At 37.0% G+C, this 27,074-nt stretch overlaps 1 protein-coding gene across 7 annotated transcripts in view; it reads left to right on the plus strand.

Moving 5' to 3' along the window:
- NARS2 (asparaginyl-tRNA synthetase 2, mitochondrial) overlaps positions 1–27,074 on the plus strand; it is a 143,975-nt gene that overhangs the window by 75,228 nt on the left and 41,673 nt on the right. For all 7 annotated transcript variants that reach the window (XR_014250234.1, XR_014250235.1, XM_082410370.1 and 4 more), the window contains one exon: positions 26,203–26,335. Coding sequence is in view for 5 of the 7 variants with exons in the window: in XM_082410370.1 (XP_082266496.1) it covers positions 26,203–26,335 (133 nt within the window). In the remaining 2 variants the exon portion in view is untranslated. The remainder of the gene's footprint in view (positions 1–26,202; positions 26,336–27,074) is intronic.

Below are 27,074 nucleotides of genomic sequence, written 5' to 3' on the forward strand. Positions count from 1 at the left end.
TATTGTTATCTGAAGGCTCACAGTCTGAGAATCCACTTATACAACCAATTTTACCAACATCATTAGAGACTAGATTTTACTATCTGTCTCTCCCCCATTCATTTCCTGGTTTGTTCAGTGTTTATGAAGCATCTTTATTATTTTTCTTCTGTTTGTCATTTTGAGGAAAAATAAAAGATTTCAATTCTCAACTGTGTTCTCTGAAAACTACAGAAAAGACTACAACAATAGTGTCTCCGGGCTTTTCTAATACCTTCTTGAAAAATTACATGATAGTTTGTGTACTGCAGTAAGAAAACTGAAGATGATACAGTGGAGATGATTTATCTCACTGTGCATCTCTCTCTTATCTACTATGCATCTTAAGCATCCATCATTCTGTTCTCATAACATTTTACTCTTTTTTAACTTAAAATTAGGAATAAGTAATGATGAAATAATTTCTAGAATGATGAGATAGCAAAATGTTTCAATATACAGGAAAGATAAGATCACTAAAACCTCATATTTTCTTAGATTCATGAAAGAATTCAATGGGTTTTATTCTATTAGAAAAAAATAGTAGAAATTTATCTGTCTCTTGGATGACTCTGTAATGTCTTGAATTCTGGCTCCCCAAAAGACACATACTGTGAATGCAACCTTATTTGGAAATAAGGTCTTTGCAAATGTGATCAAATTAAAATACTGGATTAAGGTGGGCACTAAATCCAATGACTAGTATCTTTATAAGAGAAAGGAGAAGGAGATTTGGATACAAAGACACAGAGAAGATACACACAGTGGGAGGAAGGCCATGTGAAAGCAGAGGCAGAGATTGAAGTGATGCTGAGGAATGCTAAAGATTGCTCGGAGCCACCAGAAATTAGGAAGAGGCAAGGAAGGATTCTTCGCTAAAACCTTCAGAGGGAGCAAGGCTCTGCCAACACCTCAATTTCAGACTGCTAGCCTCCACAGTCTAGAGAGAATAAATTTCTGTTGTTTTAAGCCATGTAGTTTGTGGTAAGTTGTTATGGCCGCCTTAGGAAAATAATACAACCTCTAACAAAGTATAAAAGTCATGAAATACTACTTTTTAGAAACAGCTAAAATTGCTCAACAGAGAAACTAAGAAATTAAAACTGGGCATAATGGACCTTGGCAGTAAACTGAGGGTTAAATTAATTATGATTCGTCTAAACGGTGGATTACTGTACAGCCATTAAAATTTATGATAAAGCTCTACAACGTGTTGTTAAAAGAAAAAAGTGGTCATGAAACGGAGTAGAATGTGATTCCAGTTTTTTACAATGTGTGTGTATGTATAGGTGGGGAAAAGTCTGAAAAATATGCACCAATATTCAACTTGTAAGCAATGGCTATCTCTGCTCATTTTTATTGTCTTCCTTAAACTTGTCTTTTTTTCAGATTTGAAAAACTAATGTTTATTACTTTTATAGTGAGAAAAAATTAGATATTTATATTTGGGGAGAAAAAAATCAGTTTGGTCGAGTTAATTTCATTCCAGTCTGATTAATTGGCTGCTTTGTGACTGGTATGAGCAATCCTAAACTCATTCCCTTGGGTTATCTCATCAGTTCAGATGCTGAGCTCAGAAGCCATGAAACATTCACACTCAGGATGAGCTTATACTGTTAAGTGGCTGCCATAATATGTCAACATGTGAACCTGATTTAAACTGAGGTACCCCTTATAACTGGGTGTGAAATTGTCTCCCATCCCATATGACTTTCTTATTCTTCATACGTTTGATTCTTAGATGCTTATCTGAAATTTGTTAATTTATACTCACTTGATTTTCAGGATCTTATGGCTGTTTTATTCATGCTGTGCATTTTGGTGTACCTCTGTGTTTCTAATACTTGTCCTCCTCTAATGCTGCTTTTTCCATACCTGTTCATTACTCAAGGCTCAACTGAAAAATGACTTCCTCCTTGACTCCTTCCCTGTTCTCCTCTCAACAGAGATTATTTTTCTTTTTCTGTTTTTTTAATAGTACTCACCTACTTCATGTCCTAAAGACAAAAAAAAAGCTGCTTTTGTTTTTAATGTTTAGCCGGTTTGTAGTTCTTTTCATATGTCTATCTCATAGATAAATATTCCAAATATTTTTATCTACGAAAAATAGTAATTATTTAGTAAGTATTGTTAATTGAATTTGTAAAGCACAAATTCTCATTCTTCAAAACTTTTCCTCTACTGTTTCTACTGTAAAGTTTAGTCTACAACAGCAGTTAACATCACTGCTTTTACTCTATTCATGAAAATGATATAACCATGAAATATTGTTTCCTGAACGTGTGTGAATGATGATGATTGTTTATGCTGTTGTCTTGATTGTGGGACCTTAAAACACATAGATTTCTTCTTTTAGTGTATTATATATGTTAAAAATTAACCCTGTTTAGATAGAAATATGAATTAACAGACTATTGATATGAATGACTCAGGAACTTCATTCATTATTCATTATTTGTATTATATAGCCAGGGGATGAGCATTTCAGGCAAATTGAGCAGAAGATGCAGAGACTTTTTAGTAGGAATATTTAGCTTGCTTGGGTGCAAACAGAGAATGTGAATATGTGGATTAACCGGGGTTGGGTATTACCAAATGATTATGATGGAAGTAGATAAGTACAGAAGGTTATAATGATAGATCAAGGAGTCTATGCTTCGGTAAGGAGAGAAGTGAGGAAATAAGGGTAGAGAGTGATGATGACAAAAGTGGTAGGCTTAAAGAATTGGAGATCTTACTGAAGAACTGTTGGTGTGGAAGTATCAATACTAGAGAAAAAAACCTGGACAAATACAAGGTGATAGTCAAAGAATGGTATTGTGAGATTCATCTCTCTAACGTGGAATCTCTGCTCAGCTCCCCACCTATAAACTAAAGTGCCAGTTGCTTTCTCCAGTTGGCTGTTGGATACTCTTCTCAGCATGTTAAAAACTGAATTCATCATCTTGTTCTCCAAATCTGTTTTTTCCTTCTGAAGTCCCTATCAGAGGAAATGGCACTACCCTCCTTCCATCCTTGTCAGAGCAGCTGTATGGATATCATTTTCAAATGCTTCTTTTCCCACACCCTTTGCATCCTTTCAGTCATTTGCTTCCACTTCCCTTTGCTTCAGCTATCCTAAACTGTTTATGATATTCTAATCACATCATCCTGTTTCACTTATTTGTGTTCCCTTGCATATGTTGTTTATTTCTATCTAGAATGTCCTTTCCCCATGCCTTTGTCTAGCTAACCCCTGCACATCAGTCTAAACTCAGCTTAAGCATGATCTCACCCAGAATCCCTACCTGCCTCCGCACCCACCACCCCCATATCTTTCTTGTTTAAATGCCCTTCTTTTGTACGCCCATGCTGCTTTATTCTTACCTATTTTGTAACACTGGAATCATTAATTTTTTTTCTCTATAGCTTAGACTCTGAGCTTTTGAATTTAGGGACTGTGTTTAATTTTGTAACTCTATTACTTAATACAGAATAAAGACTTAAATACCTGTTGAGAGAGTGTTTCTATTTTATTTATTTAAAAATGTTGAAATTATCTGTTTGTATGCTTATCTTCCCATTAGCCCATTAGTAAATTCCTCAAACTGTATCTTGTTTCTCTTTGTCTTCTTAGTTTCTATTACTACCACTTATGTGATCCAGGGCTCAAAAATCAATCTTAATTCAATTGAACATTTGTTGAGAGCCAAGTGTGTGCCAGACACAGGGTTAGGTGCTGAGATACAGAGATCAACAAGAAAGATATGATTCCAACCTTCCTGACCCTGTACGGTCTAATGAGCAAGACAGACATTAAATAAGACATTAGAAATGTGGTAGCTGTTGTAAAAAAGATTGTCCTGAGGGCAAGAAGGGCATATGGCAAGGGAATTTCACCTTGTCTAGGTTGAATTTAATTTAGAGGTAACCTTATCAGTGGAATGATTACATGAGAGTGCATTTTAAAATGTCATTTATATTTAATGACCACTGGCTATTATATTTGGTTTGTATTCTATTGCTTTTCTGTTCTTGGAACAACAGACCTCCAGTTAATACAACTTTTCCTCACCGTTATTGCGGAGCATTTTATGGTATAGAAAGAATCTTTTAGTTACCTCAGTACATGTTAATCTGTATTTGGCAGTGGGACATCTTTTGGTACTTTTATGTCATGTTTGATAGTCATTCTTTTTTTTTTTTTTTTTGCTGTGTTGGGTCTTCGTTTCCTGCGAGGGCTTTCTCTAGTTGCGGCAAGCGGGGGCCACTCTTCATCGCGGTGCGAGGGCCTTTCACTGTCGGGGCCTCTCTTGTTGCGGGGCACAGGCTCCAGACGCGCAGGCTCAGTAGTTGTGGCTCACGGGCCTAGCTGCTCCGCGGCATGTGGGATCTTCCCAGACCAGGGCTCGAACCCGTGTCCCCTGCATTGGCAGGCAGATTCTCAACCACTGTGCCACCAGGGAAGCCCCGATAGTCATTCTTGAATGAATTTTATTTATCCAAATCATCAAAAGCTAGAAGATTATCTAGCTTCTCTGTCCTGTTCCTTTGTCCACTTCCATATACTTAGAATCTTTTGTTGTACTTTATATGAAAAGGTTATGACTTTATATCCTGTCTGACTTTAGAACAACAGCCAGGATAAGTGGGATATGAACGTTACGGCTTAATGAAATGGTTGAAGAAACTGGATATATTTAGCGTAGGGAAGACAAAGGTGAGACATGATTTAATAGTTCAGATCTATTTGGCGGGCTTCTGTGAGAGCCTTGTGTGCAATTGAGTACAGCTGACCCTTGAACAACATAGGTTTGAATTGCACAGGTCCACTTACCGAAGAATTTTTTCCAATAGTAAATAAATACTACAGTACTACACAGTCTTCGTTGGCTGAATTCACAGATGAAGAACCGCAGACAAGGAGGAACTGCTGATACAGAGGGTCAGCTATAAGTGATACTCGGATTTTCAACTGCACAAAGGGTGGCATCCCTAACCCCGAGTTGTTCGAGGGTCAGTTATAAACGATTTTTTAAAGAACAACTTAACTGAAGTATAATTCACATACCATAAAATTCACCCTTTAAAAAATGTACAATTCAAAAACAAAAAATAATAAAAAATTAAAATTTAATATGCAATTCAGTAGTTTTTTTATTCACAGAGTTTTACAACCATCATCACTAATTTTATATTTTCATCACTTCAAAAGAAATTCCCATTCCCCTCTCTTCTCAGCACCTGGCAAACACTACTGAATCAGAAACAGTGGGAGCGGGCCCCAGCAATCTGTTGTAACAAACCTACCAGATGATGATGATGATGCTGAGGACTACTGCTCTCGAGAAAGACCCTCTGCTCCCTGGTTGGTGGGGACATCTGGTGTCCGGCCATTCTGGTGGGAGAGGGGAGGGGGTTGACATCCATGCGCGAACTCTCAGTGAATCTCCATTGCCCCCATCCCCCGCCTCACCACGGGTCTGGGTGTAAGTCATCTTGTTTCTGCTGCAGTATACTCACTCTGTGTTCGAGATAATGGCATCCATGCTTTGATGCATTGGTCATCACTCAGCCGTCCGTTTTCTGTCCTCCAAAGATGTGCTGAGATCTCTTGTCTACTGAAGGCCCCCTTCCTGTTTCTTTTAATTTTTTTATTATTATTTTGAGGTTGTCTTAGGAAGGAGTGAATATAAATATCTGTTCTTAATTCACTATTTGAACTTCGTTTTTACTAGCTTCAGAGGTATTCATTTGCTTTTCTTTAATTGCTAGTTAGTTAATGTACTACTTGCTTAATGATTTAATTTCTCTGTCTAAATGTGTTAACTCTGCAGTATCTGTATACTGCCTTGGAATTCTAAACATTGGGTTCTCTCCCCATTTCTAATATTGCATTCCTTTGTGAGAGAGATTACTAACATGCCTTTTCTCTACTTCAAGTGTATAGGAGAATAGCCCTACTACTCTTCTGTCATCTAGCTCGCTGAGTTCTTGTTAAGCAGGCAGAATATCTGAGGTACTGAGTGCTTTTAAAAGAAGCAAGTTTGGTGTGAGTTATTAAAAAAAAAAAATCGTAGTCAATCCTTTGAGTAATGATACTTATAGAACTTATTTTGCATGAAATGCAGTGCCTATTGGCATTGTCTAAAAGCAAATGCAGGTTACTATAGTGAGACATCAAGTTAATACTTAGTAATTTGACCAATATGGACAGTAATTGGAGCTATTAAAAGCAAGACTGATGTTACTTCTTTGAATTACTGTAGAATCTTGTCCAAATTCTATTTTGTTCAGGTGGCTTTAATTACTTTTTCAGAAGGGGGAAAGAAATCTGTGTTGGTTGCATGTTTGCAGAATTTAGGTCGGATTGGGAACACAGAGAATTTATGTCATTTCGACTTTTTTTTTCCCCCAACTTGCTTTCTTCTATCTAAAAATATCTATGGCTATTCATTTATTGAGCAATAATTTTCACGTTCACCCAAATGGCATGTAACTGTGTTGGACACCAAGGAAGCTGTTAAAAATATAGGACAGCCTCATTGATTGACACGTAGAGGGTTACCAGTACTGTTACAGAATTAATTAGCTACTAAGATAATGTTATCTCTCCCCCAGAGTACTGAATTTGTTAAGTGAATGGTTCTGTTAATTGAGGAGATTATAGTTAGAGAGACTTAAGTTGGAATTCTAGCTTCTTTACATACTACTTGTATAAGCTTAAGGTCTGAGCCTCTACTTCCTAACCAAAAAGATAAATTGTAATGGTGACCTTGCAGAGCTGTTGTGAGAATTAGCTACGATGTAAAGCCCAGTGTTTATCACAGTTTGACACTGAAATGGTAAGTGCTGTGATGGTGGTACTGATGACAGCTGGGACCTGGAGAACCCAGGGTGATTATGAAGGACTAGCTAAAGAAAGAAGCCAAGGTGGTATAAGCAGAAAGAAGAGCTGACACCTAGTAATCAAGTTGTTTTACAACAGTAACAGAATTGGAGTTTACGCATAGCAGAGGCTTGGGACAAATTGTGAGTCTGCCAGGATTCAGGACTCAAAAGACAGGTTAGAACATCAAACTAAAACCAGTGACTGGAACGAAGGAAGGGGTTAGGACACAAAAATCAGATACCTGTCATAATTTGAAGACCAAAGCAGAAATAAACTATAAGAGCAGTTTAGGTCCTAATCTGTCCTCAGAGCTGTGGTCAGTTATGTTGACAGTGAGGTGTCACTGTGTTCTGGATTCTTTTGTTCTTTGGAGGAGATCATTGCTGTGCCCCTTCTGTGGTTCCATGAGCCTAACTCTTCACCTTTTATACTACAGTTGGGACAAGATTATAATTTAAATAGTTAAGTAATGGAATAAGCCAATGTACAAATAATCTCTTTTCGTTATTGTTGCTTCTCAACCAACTTTATTGAGTATACTTTACATACCAAAAAATGCACCCATTTTAAATGTACAGTTCAATAAATTTTGAAAAATGTCTAAACCTTTGTAATCTCCACTGTGATAAAAAAACAGAATATTTTTATCACCCTAAAAAATCCCCTCATTGCCCTTTGCAGTCAGTCTCCCTCCCCATCTCTGTGCCCTAGGCAATGAGTGATCTGTTTTTTCTCATCATAGATTTCCCCTTTCTAGAATTTCATATAAATAGTGTTTATATAGTATTTAATTTATATATTTTATATAAATGGTATCATACAGTATTTATTTACTCTTCTCTATGATACCTTGCACTTAACATAATACGTTTGAGGTTCATCCAGTAGTTTGTTCCTTTTTAATGCTGAATATTATTCCACTGCATGTATATACAACTTGTTAATTCATTCATCTTTTGGTAGAAACTTGGGTTGTTTCACCTATTATGAATGAAGCTCTGTGAAAATTAATGTACCTATGCCCATATTATGTTCATATATTTTTTCATTTCCCTTGGGTAAATACCTAGGAGTTTCTGGGTTGTATGGTAAATGTATGATTAACTTTAGAAGGAACTCCCAAAACAGTTTTCTGAAGTACTTGTACTATCTGGCAATGGATAAGAGTTCTATTTGCTCCACATCTTTGACACAAATTGGTATTGTATTTTTTTAATCATCCTAGTAAGTATGTATCTCATTATAGTTTTAATTTGCATTTCTGTGATAACTAATAGTGTTAAACTTTTTTTCTCATGTGCTTACTGGTCATTCATATATCTTCTTTTATGAATTGTCTTTTGAATTCATTTGCCCACTTTTATTAGGTTGTTTGTCTTCTCATTATTGAGTTACAGGAGTTCTTTTCCTTTTTTTTTTAGTTGAAGTATAGTTGATTTACAATGTTGTGTTAGTTTCAGGTGTACAGCAAAGTGATTCAGTTTTTATATATATATATATATATATATATATATATATATATATATATTTACCTATATATATATATAGGTTTTATATATATATATTTATATATATATATATCAGTTCTTTTTCAGATTCTTATCCATTGTAGGTTATTACAAGATATTGAATTTAGTTCCCTGTGCTATACAGTAGGTTCTTGTTGTTTATTTATTTCATATATAGTAGTGTGTATCTGTTAATCCCAAACTCCTAATTTATCCCTCCCCCCCTCACCCTGCTTTCCCTTTTGGTAACCATAAATTTGTTTTCTATGTCTGTGAGTCTATTTTTGTTTTGAAAATAAGTTCATTTCTCTCATTTTTTTTTAGATTCCACATATAAGTGATATCATATGATATTTGCCTTTCTCTGTCTCACTTCACTTAATATGATAATCTCTAGAAGTATCCGTGTTGCTGCCATTGGCATTATTACATTCTTTTTTATGGCTGAGTAATATTCCATTATATATATCACATCTTCTTTATCCATTCATCTGTCGATGGACAGTTAGGTTGCTTCTGTGTCTTGGCTATTGTAAGTAGTCGTGCTATGAGCATTGGGGTGCATGTATCTTTTCAAATTCGACTTTTTGTCTTTTCTGGATATATGCCCAGAAGTGGGATTGCTGGATCACACAGTACCTGTATTTTTAGTTTTTTAAGGAACCTCCAGACTGTTCTTCATTGTGGCTGCACCAATTTTTATTCCCACCAACAGTGCAGGAGGGTTCCCTTTTCTCCACACCCTCTCCAGCATTTACTATTTGTAGACTTTTTGATGATGGCCATTCTGACTGGTGTGAGGTGATACCTCATTGTAGTTTTGATTTGCGTTTCTCTAATAAATAGTGATATTGAGCATCTTTTCACATGCCTGTTGGCCAGTTGTATGTCTTCTTTGGAGAAATGTCTATTTAGGTCTTCTGCCCATTTTTTGATTGAGTTGTTTGTTTTTTTAATATTGAGCTGTTTGTATATTTTGAAATTAATCCCTTGTTGGTCGCATTGTTTGCAGATATTTTCTCCCTTTTCGTAGGTTGTCTTTTTGTTTTGTTTGTGGTTTCCTTTGCTGTGCAAAAGCTTTTAAGTTTGATTAGGTCCCATTTGTTTAGTTTGGGTTTTATTTCAATTACTCTACAAGTCAGATCCAAAAAAATATTGCTGCAATTTATGTCAGAGAGTGTTCTGCCTATGTTTTCCTCCAGGAGCTTTATAGTATCTGGTCTCACATTTAGGTCTTTAATCCATTTTGAGTTTATTTTTGTATATGGTATTAGGGAATGTTCTAATTTCATTCTTTTATATGTTGCTGTCCACTTTTCCCAGCACCACTTACTGAAGAGACTGTCTTTTCTCCATTGTTATATTCTTGCCTCCTTTGTCGTAGATTAATTGACCATAAGTGTGTGGGTTATTTCTGGGCTGTCTATCCTGCTCCACTAATCTATGTGTCTGTTTTTGTGCCAGTACCATATTGTTTTGATGCCTGTAGTGTTATAGTGTATTCTGAAGCCAGGGAACGTGATTCCTCTAGCTCTATTCTTTTTTCTCAAGACTGTTTGAGAAATAGTCTTGGCTATTCGGGATCTTTTGTGTTTCCATACAAATTCTAAAATTTTTTGTCCTAGTTCTGTGAAAAATGCCATTGGTAATTTGATAGGGATTGCATTGAATCTGTAGATTGCCTTGGGTAATATGGCCGTTTTAACAATATTGATTCTTCCAATCCAAGAACACAGATCTTTCCATCTGTTTGTGAAGTTATAAGGATTCTTTATACATTCTGGATACTAGCCCTTTATCAGATTTATGTATTGCAAATACTTTCCCCCAGTCTGCCTTTCCTTTCCATCTTTTTTTTTTTTTTTAATAAATTTATTTATTTATTTATTTATTTATTTTTGGGTGTGTTGGGTCTTAGTTTCTGTGCGAGGGCTTTCTCCAGTTCCGGCGAGCGGGGGCCACTCTTCATCGCGGTGCGCGGGCCTCTCACTGTCGCGGCCTCTCTTGTTGCGAAGCACAGGCTCCAGATGCGCAGGCTCAGTAGTCGTGGCTCACAGGCCTAGCCGCTCTGCGGCATGTGGGATCTTCCCAGACCAGGGCTCGAACCCATGTCCCCTGCATTGGCAGGCAGATTCTCAACCACTGCGCCACCAGGGAAACCCCTCCATCTTTTTTACAGTGTCTTTTGAAGACAAGAGTCTTTTATTTTGTTGGTGTATACTTCATCAGTTTTTTTTCTTATGTGATTCATAATTTTTGTATCCTATTCAAAAGTTTGCACAGATTTTCTTCTTTGTTTTTTTCCCTAGGAATTTTATAATTGTAGCTTGTACGTTTAGGTCTGTGATCTCCCTACTAGTCTGTAAGTTCCTTGAAGGTAAAGGTCATGCCTGATTTATGTCGATATTTTCCATAGTGGTTAGTAGCCTAGTAACTATTTGTTGAAGAAATAAATAAATTTGACTTTATGGTAGAAAATGATGATTGTAAGGTAAGGACACATAGCTAGGCCCTAAGCTGCTGTATCTATTTCTTCTTGGCTGATATGATCTGTGGGCTTGAATTACTTTTGTGCTTTTGACTTATTTCATCAATCTCTTCTAGTTGGGGAGAAAAAAATCTCCAATCAGAAAATGCATTAATGCACTTGGAATAATATTATATTCAATTTATTTAGATATTTTAAAGTACCCTTATTATATGAAAGAAAAATTTTATTTTATATTCTCATGTTGGTATGAATCCTTCTTTGTATGAATTCAGAAAATTTTGTGTCTTTTAAGAAAAATCAATATTTTAAAAATTCACCTGTAAACTATGTGCATGAATTATAGAAACCACTGAAAAACTTGTGTATTTTACTTTACCAAAATAAATTTACTTCCTTTTCTACAAAATAAAAGGAAACTTCATCTTTGCTCCTCTAGAAGAAATTTCTAATAAAGAAGCTCAGCCATGGTTTTTGCTCCTTTCTCACAGTAGAAATTGGTAACAAGTAAGCTTAGTAGCATACATTAGTTGGTATTCATATTATTTTTGTTTCTCCTGATGTCAATCCCAACTTGATCTCTCATGATATACCCCTACACTGAAAAAATAAAACCTGTGTTTTGCCACTTGAAACAGGCTCATAGGACAGTAAACTGCTGTGCCACATAAATCTCTACAATTTGGAGAATGTGCAAAACCTGAGCCATCCATATTTCACATTTAAGAGGCTGATTTAGTGTATGAATTAAGATGGAGATTGGGAGATAAAGGTAAAAACCTAAAGTGTTTGTTTCTGGAACATCATTCTTTCCTTAGTTTCTTCAACTGGGTAATTCTGTGCTTTCCTCCTGATTCTACTTCAGGATGGTAGAGTATGAGATTCAGTGAAAACATTTGAACTCTAGGCAGACAGTACTTCAGGGACTACTGTACAAGGAAATATCTCAAAAATTTTCATGCGTGCCCCCTTGTAGCCAAAATATGTGTTTGATTTGATAATGGATTTCATATATAGCTGTTGAGGATTGGGTGTGACTTGGGAGTTTGAAAATAACTGCTCAGATCCAAATCCAGAGTCTCTCTACCTTTTGTGTCAATCATACCATGATCTATATCATTAAGAGTATTTGTTTTTAGTATCTATTACAGCACTTGCTGTTTCTTTGTAGCATTTAGAGACATATTTATAAGTGAAGCCAAATCAGAAGATGGAGGCAGTATCCATTTCATCATGTATCTGTTTTGGATATTCTTTCTCAGGGAGTTACGACCATTGGAGAATAGTTCATTCATCCTCATCTTGATGATGAATAAAATGACTTATAGTTTGCTCACTTTGAGTAAAGAGCCTAGAAAAGCCTGATTCTGAGAGTTATGCACTCATATAGATGGAAAGTTAACAAAAGGTGCAAGTATGGTTTACTGAATAATTCTGCCGTTGTGCATTAATGACTTTCAGAGAGTCATTTTATCAGAAGAGGGGGAAAGAGGTCTGGTATGGCAGAGCAATAGATGTGGGAAAAATAGAATATGTGTGACTGGGCACTGGAACAAATTCAGAAGCTGTACTCAATAACTCTCTCCTCCATTGATCCCTTTCCTCATGTTCCATTGTCTGAACGCACATTTTTTTCCCAGTTGATTGTCTTCTGCACGTATTGCGATTTCAACAGTTGACTTCAGTGCTGGACAGCAGAACTTACTGCAGTCATGGGAATGCTCTGTATCCGCACTGACCAATATGGTAGCCACTAGCTGTATGTGGCTATTTAGCATTTGAAATGCAGCTAGTGTGACTGAGGAACTGAATTTTTATTAATTTTATTTAATTTTAATTAGTGTAACTATAAATAGCCACATGTGGCTAGTAGCCACCATGTTGAACAATGCAGACTTAGCCTCTGCCCAGTTTATAAAACATTGAAGGCACCCATATCATGCGCTGTTTGGCAGTTTCTTTTGCCCTTAGCGTAGTAATAATGCTGGGAAAATGTAGGTATTCAGTATGTATTAATATTTTTTGAATTAAATTGAATGGACAGTCAGAAGGGAAAGGTCAGAAGCTTGAAGAACTCAGTGGTGGCTTGGTAGGTGTTGTGGGCTCTGATGCCAATGCCTTCCCTTTTAATTTTAGTATAATTTTGTTATTTTATGGTTTCAGTGTGTCCCATTAGCTTGCCCATCCTGACTCTTTTTTGATGTCTAAATATTGCATAGACACAAAATTAAACATCTTAAATAGATGTATGGGTAAAACAAAGAATAATGATACAATTAACACCTGAGTCCCCCAAAATGCTTCATTTCTTTAGTCTCCTGTATATTCTTTTCTAATCACATCCTCTTCCCTCCCCATGAAAACTAGCTACTAACCTCAATTTTGGGTGTATCATTCCTTTTCTTTATGGTTTTATCACTTATGTTCATATTTGTAAATAATACACAGCTTAAAGGTTTTTATATTTTGTATAAATAGAATCATATGTATATATTCTGTGACTTAGTTTACTCACTTAACATTATACTCCTAAATTAGATCCATGTTGTATAATGTTTTCACTACTGTAGGGTATTCCCTTTGTATGAAGATGCCAAAAATTATGTATTTTACTACTGGTGGATGTTTTTTCCTCGTGTTTTGCTAGTGCATACGGTGCAGCTGTGAAACAGATTTAATTAGTCTTTCACTTGGTACACATGTGAAAGACTTACTGCAGGGTTCAAAAGGACATTTCTCTATTCTGTTTGTGTCTGTCTTCATCCTCTTCTCCTCCTCCCTCCTTCCTCTGCCTCCACCCCCTCCTTCCCCGACTCCCCCACCTTCTAGAATTCAGGGAAGATGAATGCAAAGAAATAGACACTTTTCTACATTATTTCTGTAGGCTAAATGCTCCTTTGAAGAGAACTTGCCTCTGTTTCTAGTCTGCCATGGTCCCTTTGTGCTTTTATGTTTATAGACCAAGCTCTGATTTGGAATCTGTCAGGAATATTAGAAATGTTTTATTTCATTCTTAGTCCAGAGCTTTTATGCAAATCGTACCCTTTTTGTGAAATAACACCTTTTGTATCATTTGTACCTTTTACTTTCAATCATAATTGGTAATTAGAAGGTCTAGATCAGTGGTTGGAATGTCTCAAGAGCTTTTTTAAAAATACAGATGCATCAGATTTCAGCTCAAGTCCCCAGAAAAACAGATTTAATTGGTTTTTCTGGGCATCAAGATTAGGGTTTTGTCTGTTTTTTGTTTGTTTTTTTAATTTTTTACTTTATATTTGAGTATAGCCAATTAACAATGTTGTGATAGTTTCAGGTGCACAGCAAAGCAACTGAGTCATACATATACATGTATCCATTCTCCCCCAGACTCCCCTCCCATCCAGGCTGCCACATAACATTGAGCAGAGGCCCCTGTACTATACAGTAGGGTCTTGTTGGTTATCCTTTTTAAATATAGCAGTGTGTACATGTCAATCCCAAACTCCCTAACTATTCCTTCCCTTCACCCTCCCCAACCCCCGTAACCATAAGTTCATTCTCTAAGTCTGTGAGTCTGTTTCTGTTTTGTAAATATGTTCATTTGTATCATTTCTTTTTAGATTCTGCATATAAGCGATATCATACGATATTTCTCTTTCTCTGTCTAACTTACTTCACTCAGTATGACAATCTCTAGGTCCGTGGTCCATCAGTGTTGCTGCAAATGGCATTATTTCATTCTTTGTTATGGCTGAATTATATTCCATTGTATATATCCACACCTTCTTTATCCATTCCTCTGTCAATGGACATTTAGGTTGCTTCCATGTCTTGGCTATTGTAAACAGTGCTGCAGTGAACATTGGGGTGCATGTATTCTTTCGGACCATGGTTTTCTCCAGGTATATGCCCAGGAGTGGGATTGCAGGGTCACATGGTAGCACTATTTTTAGTTTTTTAAGGAATCTCCATACTGTTCTCCATAGTGGCTGTACCAATTTACATTCCATCCCCACCAACAGTGTAGGAGTGTTCCCTTCTCTCCGCACCCTCTCCAGCGTTTATTGTTTCTGAATTTTTTGATGATAGCCATTTTGACTGGTGTGAGGTGATATCTCACTGTAGTTTTGATTTGCATTTCTCTAATCATTAGTGATGTCGAACATCTTTTCGTGTGCCTCTTGGCCATCCATGTGTCTTCCTTGGAAAAATGTCTATTCAGGTCTTCTGCCCATTTTTTGATTGGGTTATTTGTTTTGATGATATTAAGCCTCATGAGCTGTTTGTAAATTTTGGAGACTAATCCCTTGTCGGTCACATCATTTGCAAATATTTTCTCCCAATCTGTGGGTTGTCTTTTTGTTTTGTTTATGTTTCCTTTACTGTGCAAAAGATTTTGAGTTTAATTAGGTCCCATTTGTTTATTTTTATTTTTATTTCCATTACTCTGGGAGACAGATCGGAAAAGATGTTGCTGTGATTTATGTCAGAGAGTGTTCTGTCTATGTTTTCCTCTAGGAGTTTTATAGTGTTCTGTCTCACATTTAGGTCTTTAATCCATTTTGAGCTTATTTTTGTGTATGGTGTTAAAGAATGATCTAATTTCATTTTTTTACATGTAGCTGTCCAGTTTTTCCAGCACCATTGTCGAAGAGACAGTCTTTCCACTATTGTATAGTCTTGCCTCCTTTGTCGTAGATTAATTGACCATAAGTGCGTGGGTTTATATCTGGGCTTTCTATCCTGTTCCATTGATCTATAGTTCTATTTTTGTACCAGTACCATACTGTGTTGATGACTGTAGCTTTGTAGTATAGTCTGAAGTCAGGGAGCATGATTTATCCAGATCCATTTTTCTTTCTCAAGATTGCTTTGGCTATTCGGGGTCTTTTGTGTCTCCATACAAATTTTAAGATTTTTTATTCTAGTTCTATGAAAAACTGGCTTTGGTAATTTGATAGGGATTGCATTAAATCAAGATTGTTTTTTGAAGTATTGATACCATAGATTATTCTATGCAGCCAAGATTGAGAACCACTCTGGGTCACTTGTTATCCAAATGTTGTCCTTGGACCAGGAGCGTCAGCATCACCTGGCAACTTGTAGCAATATAAACTCTCAGGCCTACCCTAAGACCTACTGAAGCAGAAATTCTGAGGGTGGGGTCCAGCAAGCTGTGTTTTATCAAGTCCTAGGTGATTCTAATTGTGCTAAAGTTTTAGAACCACTGCTCTAGATCATCTAAGCATTTCTAACAAAGCCTCCTTTAACTCAAGTTTAACCTTTTAGGATCCACAGTGTTATGTGTTATCATTTTTTGTAACCTAAAATGGAGTGAAAAAGTATCCTGATTGACCATCAAAGCTTATAAATGACTCTCCCCTTTCCACTAAGGAGGGGCTGTAGATAAAGCATAAGACAGAAAAAAGCAGCTGTTAAGTGGTAGGAAGTGGCACTTGCAGAGATAACAAGTGGAAGAAGGAAGGTGTATCAGGAACAGCCACCAAGAATGAAATGACCTTGTATAGAGAGGCAAAAACCAATCAGATAACAGTGACATTAAAGGTACAAAACTTCTCTTTGGAGCATATGGTAGTGTTTTGTGGGTTTATGGGACCATTGATCATCTGTGCTGTACTTGTTAGTTTTGAAGAGTGCACACACGCAGCACAACAGAAAGTGGGCCATGGAGTCAAATTGTGTTGGTTAAAACCAGCTTTGGTATGCTGCTCTGTACTAATTACTTAACTTGTCTAAGCTTCAGTTTCTTCCACTGTAAATGAAGTGAAATCACCTGCCTTATAGAGTAGATAGCACCACTTGCTATCTCCTTATAGCGTAGCAAGAATGAAATAAAACATGTGTAAAGTGACTCATGGACAACTAGTTTCAATAAACTTTTTAAAAATTCTATTTTGATAAAATTCAGTACACATAACATGAAATTTACTTTTAGTGATATTATATAACCAACACCACTATACAGTTCCAGAACATTTTTATCACCGCAAAAGGAAACCCCATACCTGTGATGCAGTCATTTGCCATTCCCTCCTCTCCCCAGCCCTTGGCAGCCACTTTTCTGCTTTCTGTATCTATGGATTTGCCTATTCTGGATATTTCATAGAAAAGAAATCATACCATATGTGGCCTTTTTTTGTTTGTTTGTTTTTGGCTGTGTTGGGTCTTCGTTGTTGCGCACGGGTTTTCTCTGGTTGTGTCCAGCGGGGGCTACTCTTTGTTGCAGTGCGTGGGCTTCTCATTGCAGTGGCTTCTCTTGTTGTGGAGCCTGGGCTCTAGGCGCACAGGTTTCAGTGGTTGCAGCACACGGGCTCAGTAGTTGTGGCTCATGGGCTCTAGAGCACAGGCTCAGTAGTTGTGGTGCACGGGCTTAGTTGCTGCGCGGCATGTGGGATCTTCCCAGACCAGGGCTCGAACCCATGTCCCCTGCATTGGCAGGCAGCTTCTTAACCACTGCGCCACCAGGGAAGTCCTGGCCTTTTGTATTTGTCTTTTTTCATTTAACATCATGTTTTCAAGGTTCATTTATATTGTAGGATATATTAGTACTTTGTTCCTCTTAATGGCTGAATAATATTCCATTGTATGGATATACCACATCTCGTTTATCCGTTAATCCATTGGTGAACATTTGGATTGTTTCTACTTTTTGGCTACTATGAAAAATGCTGCTTTGAACATCCACATACAGGGAGTTTTTTGAACACTTGTTTTCATTTCTTTGGTGTTTGTACTCAGGAGTGGAAATGCTGGGTCATATGATAATTCTATTTTTTTTTTTTTTTGATAATTCTATTTTTAACTTTTTAAGGTATCACCAGACTTTTTCACAGCAACTGCATAATTTTACATTCCCACCAGCATGTGCAAGGAGTTTCGCCACATCCTCACCAACACATGTTATTGTCTATTTAAAAAATTATAGCCATCAAAAATTTTTTTAAGTATTTTGATTAGTGATCTTAACTTTTTTTTAAGGTAGTAGTTCTTAATCAGGAGTTCACATAATAATTACTTGTAGAACTTTTAAATATACTCCTGACCGGAACCCTCCCTAGATTTTCTGAATGGAAGTCAACAGAGGTAAAGCCCAGAATTAATACTCCTCCTTAAGAATCATTGCCTAATGTAGTGGTTCTCAAAGTTTGATCTGGGGCCCTCTGAGACCCTTTCAGAGAAGTCCTTTGAGATGAAGACTATTTTCATAATAATACTAAGCTACTATTTGTCTTTTTCATTTTTATTCTCTCTTGAGTATACAGTGAAGTTTTCCAAAGTCTTTATAACATGTGATAGCGGAACAGATTGAATGCATAAGCAGATGAGAACCCAGCTGTCTTCTATTAAGCCAGATATGAAGGAGATTTACAAAAATGTAAAACAGTGCCACTCCTCTTATGAATTTTTATTAAAAAGATGTTTTTATGACATAGGATGGGTTTATCGTTTTTAAATGAGTTAATAAATTTTTTAAAATTTTATCAGTTTTAATGATAAATATTGGTAGACATAACCTACATAAACAAAATCTCTTGCACTGACTGAAAGTATAAAGAGGTCTTGAGGCCAACCAAATCAGAACTGTAGACCTTTGGAAAGAAAGGAGACGCACACACAAAAAAACAAAAGCAAACAAAACTCTTACCCATTTGTTGAACACTTACCAGATAGTTAATATTACATTAAACTTTTTACATATTGTTTCATGTTTATAATAACCTCATGACAAATACATACTTAATAACTTCATTTTCACACGGGAAAATTTAATCTCAAAGAAGTTAACTTGGCTAGTTCATAAGTGGAGGGGCCAGAATTTCAATTTAGGTCTTTAGAGTACAGGCTTAACTTAATCACTGTGATGACCTTTAAAAAGTATGGGTCATCAGTACAGGACTTGAGCCCAGGAAATTGTTGATAGTTCAATGCCATAATGACTCATCTACTGCTACAGTATCAGGCCTCAGAAAAACTTTGAAATCTTGTAGACTTAAAATAACATGTAAATACCATGTGGTGCATGTACCTAAATTAAAGTTCTCACATGGTCTCTTTCATGTTCCTCAGTACAAGGACTGCTAAATATGAGAAATACAAGAGGGATAATCTAGGCATGAATAGATGCAGTTGACAAAATGTTTACCTTTTTTTTTTTAATATATATATATTTTTTAACAGATTATTTTTTAAATTTATTTATTTATTTATTTATGGCTGTGTTGGGTCTTAGTTTCTGTGCGAGGGCTCTCTCTAGTTGTGGCAAGCGGGGGCCACTCCTCATCGCGGTGCACGGGCCTCTCACCGTCGCGGCCTCTCTTGTCGCGGAGCACAGGCTCCAGACGTGCAGGCTCAGCAATTGTGGCTCACGGGCCCAGTTGCTCCGCGGCATGCGGGATCCTCCCAGACCAGGGCTCGAACCCGTGTCCCCTGCATTGGCAGGCAGATTCTCAACCACTGTGCCACCAGGGAAGCCCCGTATACCTTTTTTAAAAGGTGATTTTAGTATCTTGTTAAAAATGTGAGGACAAATACACAGTTAGAAAGAACAATTAGCAAACTTTGACCCTTGAGAAAAATGTTATTTTCTGGGACTTCCCTGGTGGCACAGTGGTTAAGAATCTGCCTGCCAGTGCAGGGGACACGGGTTTGATTCCTAGTCCGGGAAGATCCCACATGCCACGGAGCAACTAAGCCCGTGCGCCACGACTACTGAGCCTGTGCTCTACAGCCCTCGAGCCACAACTACTGAGCCCAAGTGCCGCAACTACCAAAGCCCGCAGCCCTAGAGCCCGTTCTCCGCACCGAGAGAAGCCCGTGCACCGCAGCAGAGTAGCTCCCACTCGCCACAACTAGAGAAAGCCCACACGCAGCAATGAAGACCCAACACAACCTAAATAAATAAATAATTTTTTTTTTAAATGTTGTTTTCTAAATTCAGTCAGCCCTCTGAAGAGTCCATTATTACAGGAATGATGAAATAGCAATACTTGTCTTAACATGTTGGTATCCACTCTGACAGAAGCCAAAGAGACAGGTGCTTCTCTGTTTACATAGAATAAGACTAAGGGAAATTGTTTTCATGTGGTAATACTTCAGTTTCTCAAAAAGTAAAATCTTTGCTAACTAAAGATGTTCATCTGATCTAGTCCTTTTCAAAGATGTACTTGTCGCCTACAGAGCAAAAACTAATATATGGGCAGTCTTTTCAAAAAACTGATTCTTTTATCTCTTAGTGCCTTCTGTGAAAAATTATTTCCGGGAATAGCAGAATTTTTTGCTTAATAATTGATATTCTGTTTACCACCTTCCTCTTACTCCTCTATCCTCACCCCCTTCCCAGTGCTGTTTCAAAGGTTCAAAGTTTGGGGATCGGCATATTTTATAGAAAATGAGTTAGTTATTTGACAAATTTTAATTGTCTAGTGTATGTCGTGCACCGGGTTAAGAACTGAGGGTACTATAATGAACCAAAAAATAGATAAGGTCACTCATGAAATTTACAGTCTAGTGAAAGAGATGGACATTAAACAAATAATTACATCTGTATATGTCATTTATTTTAATTTTAAGAGGCTCTATGAACAGTCGTACATGGTGTTATTAAAGACCCTAATGGGAGGATTGACCTGGAAGGTTGGAAGAAGACTGAAGCCAGTGTGAGGGGTCAGGGGAGGCATGAGTTCTATTTGTGACAAGTGAAAGGACTAAGTAGGCGGATGTATGCTTCTGCAGCTTAGAGAAGAAGTCTGGGCAGGAGATACAAATTTGTGAATTGTGTGCCAATAGGTAATTAATTGAAAATTAATTAATTGACTGAGGTGAGATCATGTAAGGAGAGTGTATACAGTGAGAAAAGAGATTCTAGGACTGCGGTTCAAAGAGTGCTAGTGTTTAATGAATAGCTAGTGTATGTAGAAGGAGACAGAGGTGGAGATCAGATAAATAGGAAAACTAGGAGAATACAGTGTTAAATATTCCAAGAGGAGAGAGTATTTCAAGGAGTATTAAATAAAATTCAGACTCTCTTTACCATGGCTTACGAGGAAGACCCTACGTGTTGTGATCCCTTCCAAACTCTTTGACCTCATCTCTTACCATTCGTCTTGCTGCTGGCCTACTTCTGTTCTTCAAACTTGTCAGGCTCTTTCCTGCCTTAGGACCTGTGTGCTTCGTATTCCCTTTGCTGAGTGTCCCTCCGCCAGTTCATATGCTCATCAGAGAAGAGTAGCCAACCCTCCAGTCCCTTTAGCAGGATTGTTGTCAGACTCTATCGAACTTTGAATCTCATTATACAATTAAGATTAAATTTCCTTGGACCTCAAATTCAGTTCTAAATCAGATACTTAGGACATGTTAAAGAAAATTAATTTTGCAGAAATGTTTAGCAATTGTGGTAAAGAAGAAATTTTTAGATTTTACAGTGCATCCTCACTAAGACATCTTGTTAAGAGCTGATGAATGGTGAGAGCTACATAGCTTGATAAACCCTTTCACCAAGTGTACTATTGCAAGATAAAGGACAGGGGGAAAGCTGAAAAGGAGGTGTCTGGTGTCCACTCTGTTAGGCATGTAGAAACAATGAGTGACAAATATGTCACAGTATTCATAATCCAGTGGATACAAAGCAGTAGTAAAATAGATGATTGTTTTCTGGATGATGGGAATACCACTTGACAAAGACTGTTTTAAAAGTCAGTTTAAAGTTGTCTGTGAGTTCACTTCAGTTCAATGAATGTTTCCTGAATGACAGTAGGGAAGTGATAGGAGGTTGGGAGTGGGCGGCCTTAGGGAAAGTTGCTGATCCCCCTTATGCTGAACGATAAGTTTTTCCCCAGCTAACAAGGCAGTAATTCCTCTTTTCTTTCAAAATATAAAGATTAGCTCTTAAATTTCAGGGCCAGAAGGAATAAATGGCAAAGCAATCAGTGACTATTTTATAATAATCCACTTGCCAATTTAGGGCTTCATAAAACTCCACACAAGGGAGAAAGTGACCTTTGTAGAACCTCTTTTTGGTAACTTTACTTTTTATTTTTAAAAAGCCATTTTTGTAGCTATCTTAGCTGATGTGTATTGAATGTACTTTTGTTATCTTAAACATAACTCCAAGCTCATGGACTTTCCATATATAGCTTTCCTTTCTCCATAATTGGCACAAGAATGATTCTTAGTACTGAGTGTTTTCTTTTTCTGCTGGTCTCTTCTCACAGCAGTACTGGCCTTTCACCTGGTTTTGTATCTTATTTTAGTAATGGCCTTGTTCTCAGATCTTATTTTAACTATTGCTTGGGCCAAGACTGGCTGCAAATTGCTTTCATGTGTGTGGAAGACTGAGGAAAAAGAAGAAATCAGCATAAATTAAAATAATAGTGATTTCACATGGACCTAGAAACAAAATTATTGTAAAAGATACTACAGAATAATGCCAAACTGCCTGCACCTCCCACTCATGTAAGAATTTGAAGACCAGAAAGGCTAAATGTCTTGCTAAAGTTTACAAAATATTGATTAAAATTTATCTTCTCATTATTTGCATGAAAGCAACATATCCTAGGGAGCTATAATTTTAACACATAAAACAAATAAGCTATTCACAAGGAAGAGAAATATACCAAACTACTCACCCTAGTTACCTTTGAGAAGGCGGGGAGTGCATATTACTAATTTTTCTCTCTTATTTACTGGGTTTGTCCATGTTCAGTTATGAGCATCATTATTTTAATATCATAATGAAGGCTGTGATCATTAGAGTCAGAGCTAGATTTGAATCTGGCCTCTACCACTTGTTAGGCTATGACTCTGTGACTTTTGGAAAAGCTTCTTAACCTCTCTGAACTTCAATTTCTTAGACTGAAAAATAGAAGTAACGATTTATCCTTTATTGAGTTATAATAAAGGAGTTAACTGTAAGGTTCTCACATCTAATGCCTGGCCCACAAGGAGCACTTGCTAATGGTAGCCACTATCACTACTACTACTTTCACTACTTTATTATAGAACACTGGACGCTGACGTGGGGTGATCTTTATTGAATGATGTAAACATTTATCTGCTTAACAACTTGATGCTAAATTAGGCAATTTGTCAACATACCTTCCAGCTTATATTATCTTTTTGTTAATTCAGAGAAAGCACCATGGCCATTGATTTTTACTTACCCTATTAGAATAATACTTAACTTTTGGGTACCACAATTAGAATCTGATCCTTACTAAAATAAAAATCCTTGATCCTCTTCTATATTTTATACAAGAGAGTTTACCCTATATGGATAGAGAAAATCATTAACCATTGTTAAATAAAAAATCCCTATTGTTAAACATCTTGGAGCTCCCTCCCTATCCATGTGAGAAGTAGGTACCCTTGTGACTTGAATCTGTAGTTCTTTTTAGATACCGCTGTTTTCTCTGTATCTAGTACCTTAATACACATATAATGTGTCTCTTTTGAACAGCAATCCCATTGGCCTCCTTGTATTTCAGGATGATAACTGCCCATTTCTTAGAACTCTTCCTCAGAGCCTCCAAAGTAAATTCCACCTATGCCATGGAGTTTCTATTTATGCCCTGGAAAATTTCCATAGAATATTCTTTGTTATTAGTGAACATCTGTATGTACAATTTCCTGTGATGCAGTGCCCGAAAAGAATGCCATTTTATTTATTTAAATATACTATTGCCAACCTACCTAGAGATTGCATAGTCATAGATTAGAAGCTCGAGGTCCTGTAATTTTTGAATTTATTGTTTGGGGCAGACCTAAATTGTTTGACCCATTTTAGCTATTGAGTAACAGCCACAGTAAAATATACCTGAGTATTTTTCTGTACATTATTTGTAATGTTACTGTTTATAAGGATGTTGTGCTTTTCCAGTTTACAACTGAAGAAGCCTGTCATCCTCATTATTATTCATTCAACTTGAGCACCTGTTTTATCTTAGGCACCAGAGTTGCAAAGATGAATAAAACATTATTCCTACTGTAGAAAATTTCATAGTTTATTGAGGGAGAAAGATACAAAATGCACAATTATAATTCTAATGTATAAACAAAGTGTTACAGTCATAGAAAGGAGGGAACAATAAATTTGGGGGTGTATGGTAAGGTTACAAAGAGAAAGTGACATTTAAGTCAAGTCTTGAAGGATGGATGGGAATTTGCCATTTGGAGAGAGAGGAACAAATGATGGGCACTACAGAGAGGGGACAGCCAATGAAAAAGCCTAAAGGCATGCGGGGCATGTAAGGAGAGTATCCTCAGTGTGCTGGAGAAAAGGCTTTGTGAAGGAAGGTCCAGTCAAAGTTAGAAGTTTGAATTTTAACCTTTGAGTAGGGGAGAACCATTGAAGATTTTTAAATTAGGGCTGATATAATCAGATTTGAGTTTGAGAACTTATAGTCGTTTGGGACTGGAGGAAGAAGGGCAGGTGGCAGACACAAGAGTTGACACTAAGACAATATTTGTGGAAATAAAGAAGAGTCTTTAGATCTGCAAGAGTTTTCCTAGGTATAAACAATATAATTCTGTGATCAATATGATAGGGAAGTGTGTGGGCGGTGAGGGAGGGATGGGGATCTGGTTTGGGTGACGAGATGGGTTAACTGAGATTAACAGAGCTGGGGAAAATATACTGTTCATTATTTTGTTTTTGCTTGTTTTGGGGAGCAAGGCAAGAGTTTTCGTTTTGGACAAGGTAAGGTCAGTGTGTTTAGGAACATTCTAGTAGGCAAGTCTGGATCTGAATCTTGGGAGAGAGGTTATCATAGTAATATTTTGAATTCTTACGGTTTGTTTTTCCATTAAAAACTAAGATTCTCGGAGGTTAACTGATCATGGTCTCAGCAAGGTGGCTGTAGAACCAAAACATAAACTCCTAAGCTTCTTACCAACTAGGCCTTAACTGAAATGGCCTTTGAAAGAAAAAATAAATCTCATGATTTCCACTATAATTGTTTACTGTTTAGTTTCCCAGAGTATCTTTACTTAAAAAAACAACAACAAAACAAACAAACAAAAACCTGGTATGTACATCTACAATCTGTTTTCTGTACTGTTTTCTGATCTTGATATTATTTGACTGATGACAAATGAAGAGTGTTGAGGATAACAGCTAAGGAGCCCCAAACTTCTTGTTTTGTTCTAGCAAAACCTTAAAATTCAAAGATTACTTGGTCCTCGGGACTTCCCTGGTGGCTCAGTGGTTAAGAATCCGCCTGCTGATGCAGGAGACACGGGTTCGATCCCTGGTCCGGGAAGATCCCACATGCTGCAGAGCAGCTAAGCCCATGTGCCACAACTACTGACCCTGTGCTCTAGAGCCTGCGCGCCACAACTACTGAGCCCCAGTGGCACAATTACTGAAGCCCGTGGGCCTAGAGCCCATGCTCAGCAACGAGAGAAGCCACTGCGATGAGAAGCCCACACACCGCAACAAAGAGTAGCCCCAGCTCACTGCAACTAGAGAAAGCCCGCGCACAACAACGAAGACCCAACGCAGCCAAAAATAAATAAATTAAATAAATACATTTCAAAAAAAAAAGATTACATGGTCCTCAGGAAATATTCATTACTTCATATATGCTTGATCTAATCTTGTTGCCCTCTTCTCATGTGAAGGAGACTGTAAGTGTTAAAGAATGAAGGTGTCATGTTTGCTTCCCTGCAGAAATTTAAAAATAAGAATTTTTTTCCATTTATGTTGTTGGGCTATAGTCCTTGAAAACCAGAGAGTAAAGCAGACAGTTCTTCAAAATCCACCCCACCCCCCAAATGTCAGGGGTCATTGAGCATTGATTAAAACTCCTAGGTGGGCGTAAAGGACTTGAGTAGGCCTAACAAGGCAAATCACCATACATATCTGATATTTTTTTTTCATATATTTAGAAAATGATTGACTTGCCTTATCCACATGAAATTCTGGTTTTAACTGTTACTATCTAGATTCTCTGTGTGGCTTCTTGGGCTGTGGTATTTTTCCTTCACTTTGTTCTCAATTGCTGTGAAATGTAGTTGCCTGCTATTTAAGGCAGCTGCAGTAGAGTGCATCAGAAGTGGTTATAATTCTATATTTAGTAAGCCATAGGGTTTGTAAAGCATTTGCAGATTCCTTTGGAATAAAATGGTTTCTATAAATGTAACATTTTTAATGAAACTATTATAATCACCCATTAAAGAAATGTAGCAGCTAATATGTGTGGATTTGTGGACAAGACAGAGGCGCAGAACTTTTTTTTTTCCTTAAGAGCGTACTGAATATTTTAAATACTTAAAATTAATCATGTGAATCCTATTTTTACACTGTTAATCTTGAATTGCAGAGCTTTTACTCAAGTGTTTACCTTTGGTCCAACATTCCGAGCAGAGAATTCTCAGAGCCGGAGACACCTGGCAGAGTTTTATATGGTAGAAGCAGAGATTTCTTTTCTTGAGAGCCTTCAAGATCTCATGCAGGTAGGTACTCAAGTTTTAAAATAGTTTCTAAATATCAGGCATCTGTGACATTAAAATGCTTCTGTATACATTTTTACCTCTGACATCTGTGCCTTACAGGTGTTCATAGAATGAAGAAGATGGAGAACTACTTAATTTAATAAACATCTACTGAATGCTGTTAGTGTAATAGTTTTTAAAGTTAAGGAGTCAACAAATTTAAGTTCATGTCCAAGCTCTGCCATTAACTTTGTTATGGTGTTACCTAACCTTAGTGATCTTTAGCTTCCTCAGCTATAAAACGAGAATAATAGTAGCTATTTCATTAGGTTATTGTGAGAAGTAAATGAAAGATTATGTATGTATAATATAAAGCATCTAGTATGGAGTCTGGCACAAAGCAGGCTTAGTAAATAGTAGCTCTTGATATTTGCTAGGCAAATAAACAAAACGTCTTTATAGTTAGAGAAACATGTCTGTAGCTATAGTATTAGAAAACATCCACAGGAGCTGTCAGAGCTCGGGGACAGGGATGAAGTTGGAGATATAGTCAAGAGTCAGCTCATGAAAGAAAGACTGTATTTAAATGCCATGCTGAGGAGTTTGAACTTAATCCAAAAGGTAAAGGAGAAAGTTCTCAGCTGGGAAAGGCCATGGTCAGAGTTATATTTTAGAAGTATCTCTCTAGCAGCATTATGAAAAATGATTTAGAGGGAGATAAAAATAGGGGTGGGAGCCTTTTCAGGAGGCTGTGGCCATA

This window comes from Balaenoptera physalus, assembly GCF_965194825.1.
Source record: "Balaenoptera physalus genome assembly, chromosome: 10".
In the NCBI taxonomy this organism is placed as follows: Eukaryota; Metazoa; Chordata; class Mammalia; order Artiodactyla; family Balaenopteridae; genus Balaenoptera; species Balaenoptera physalus.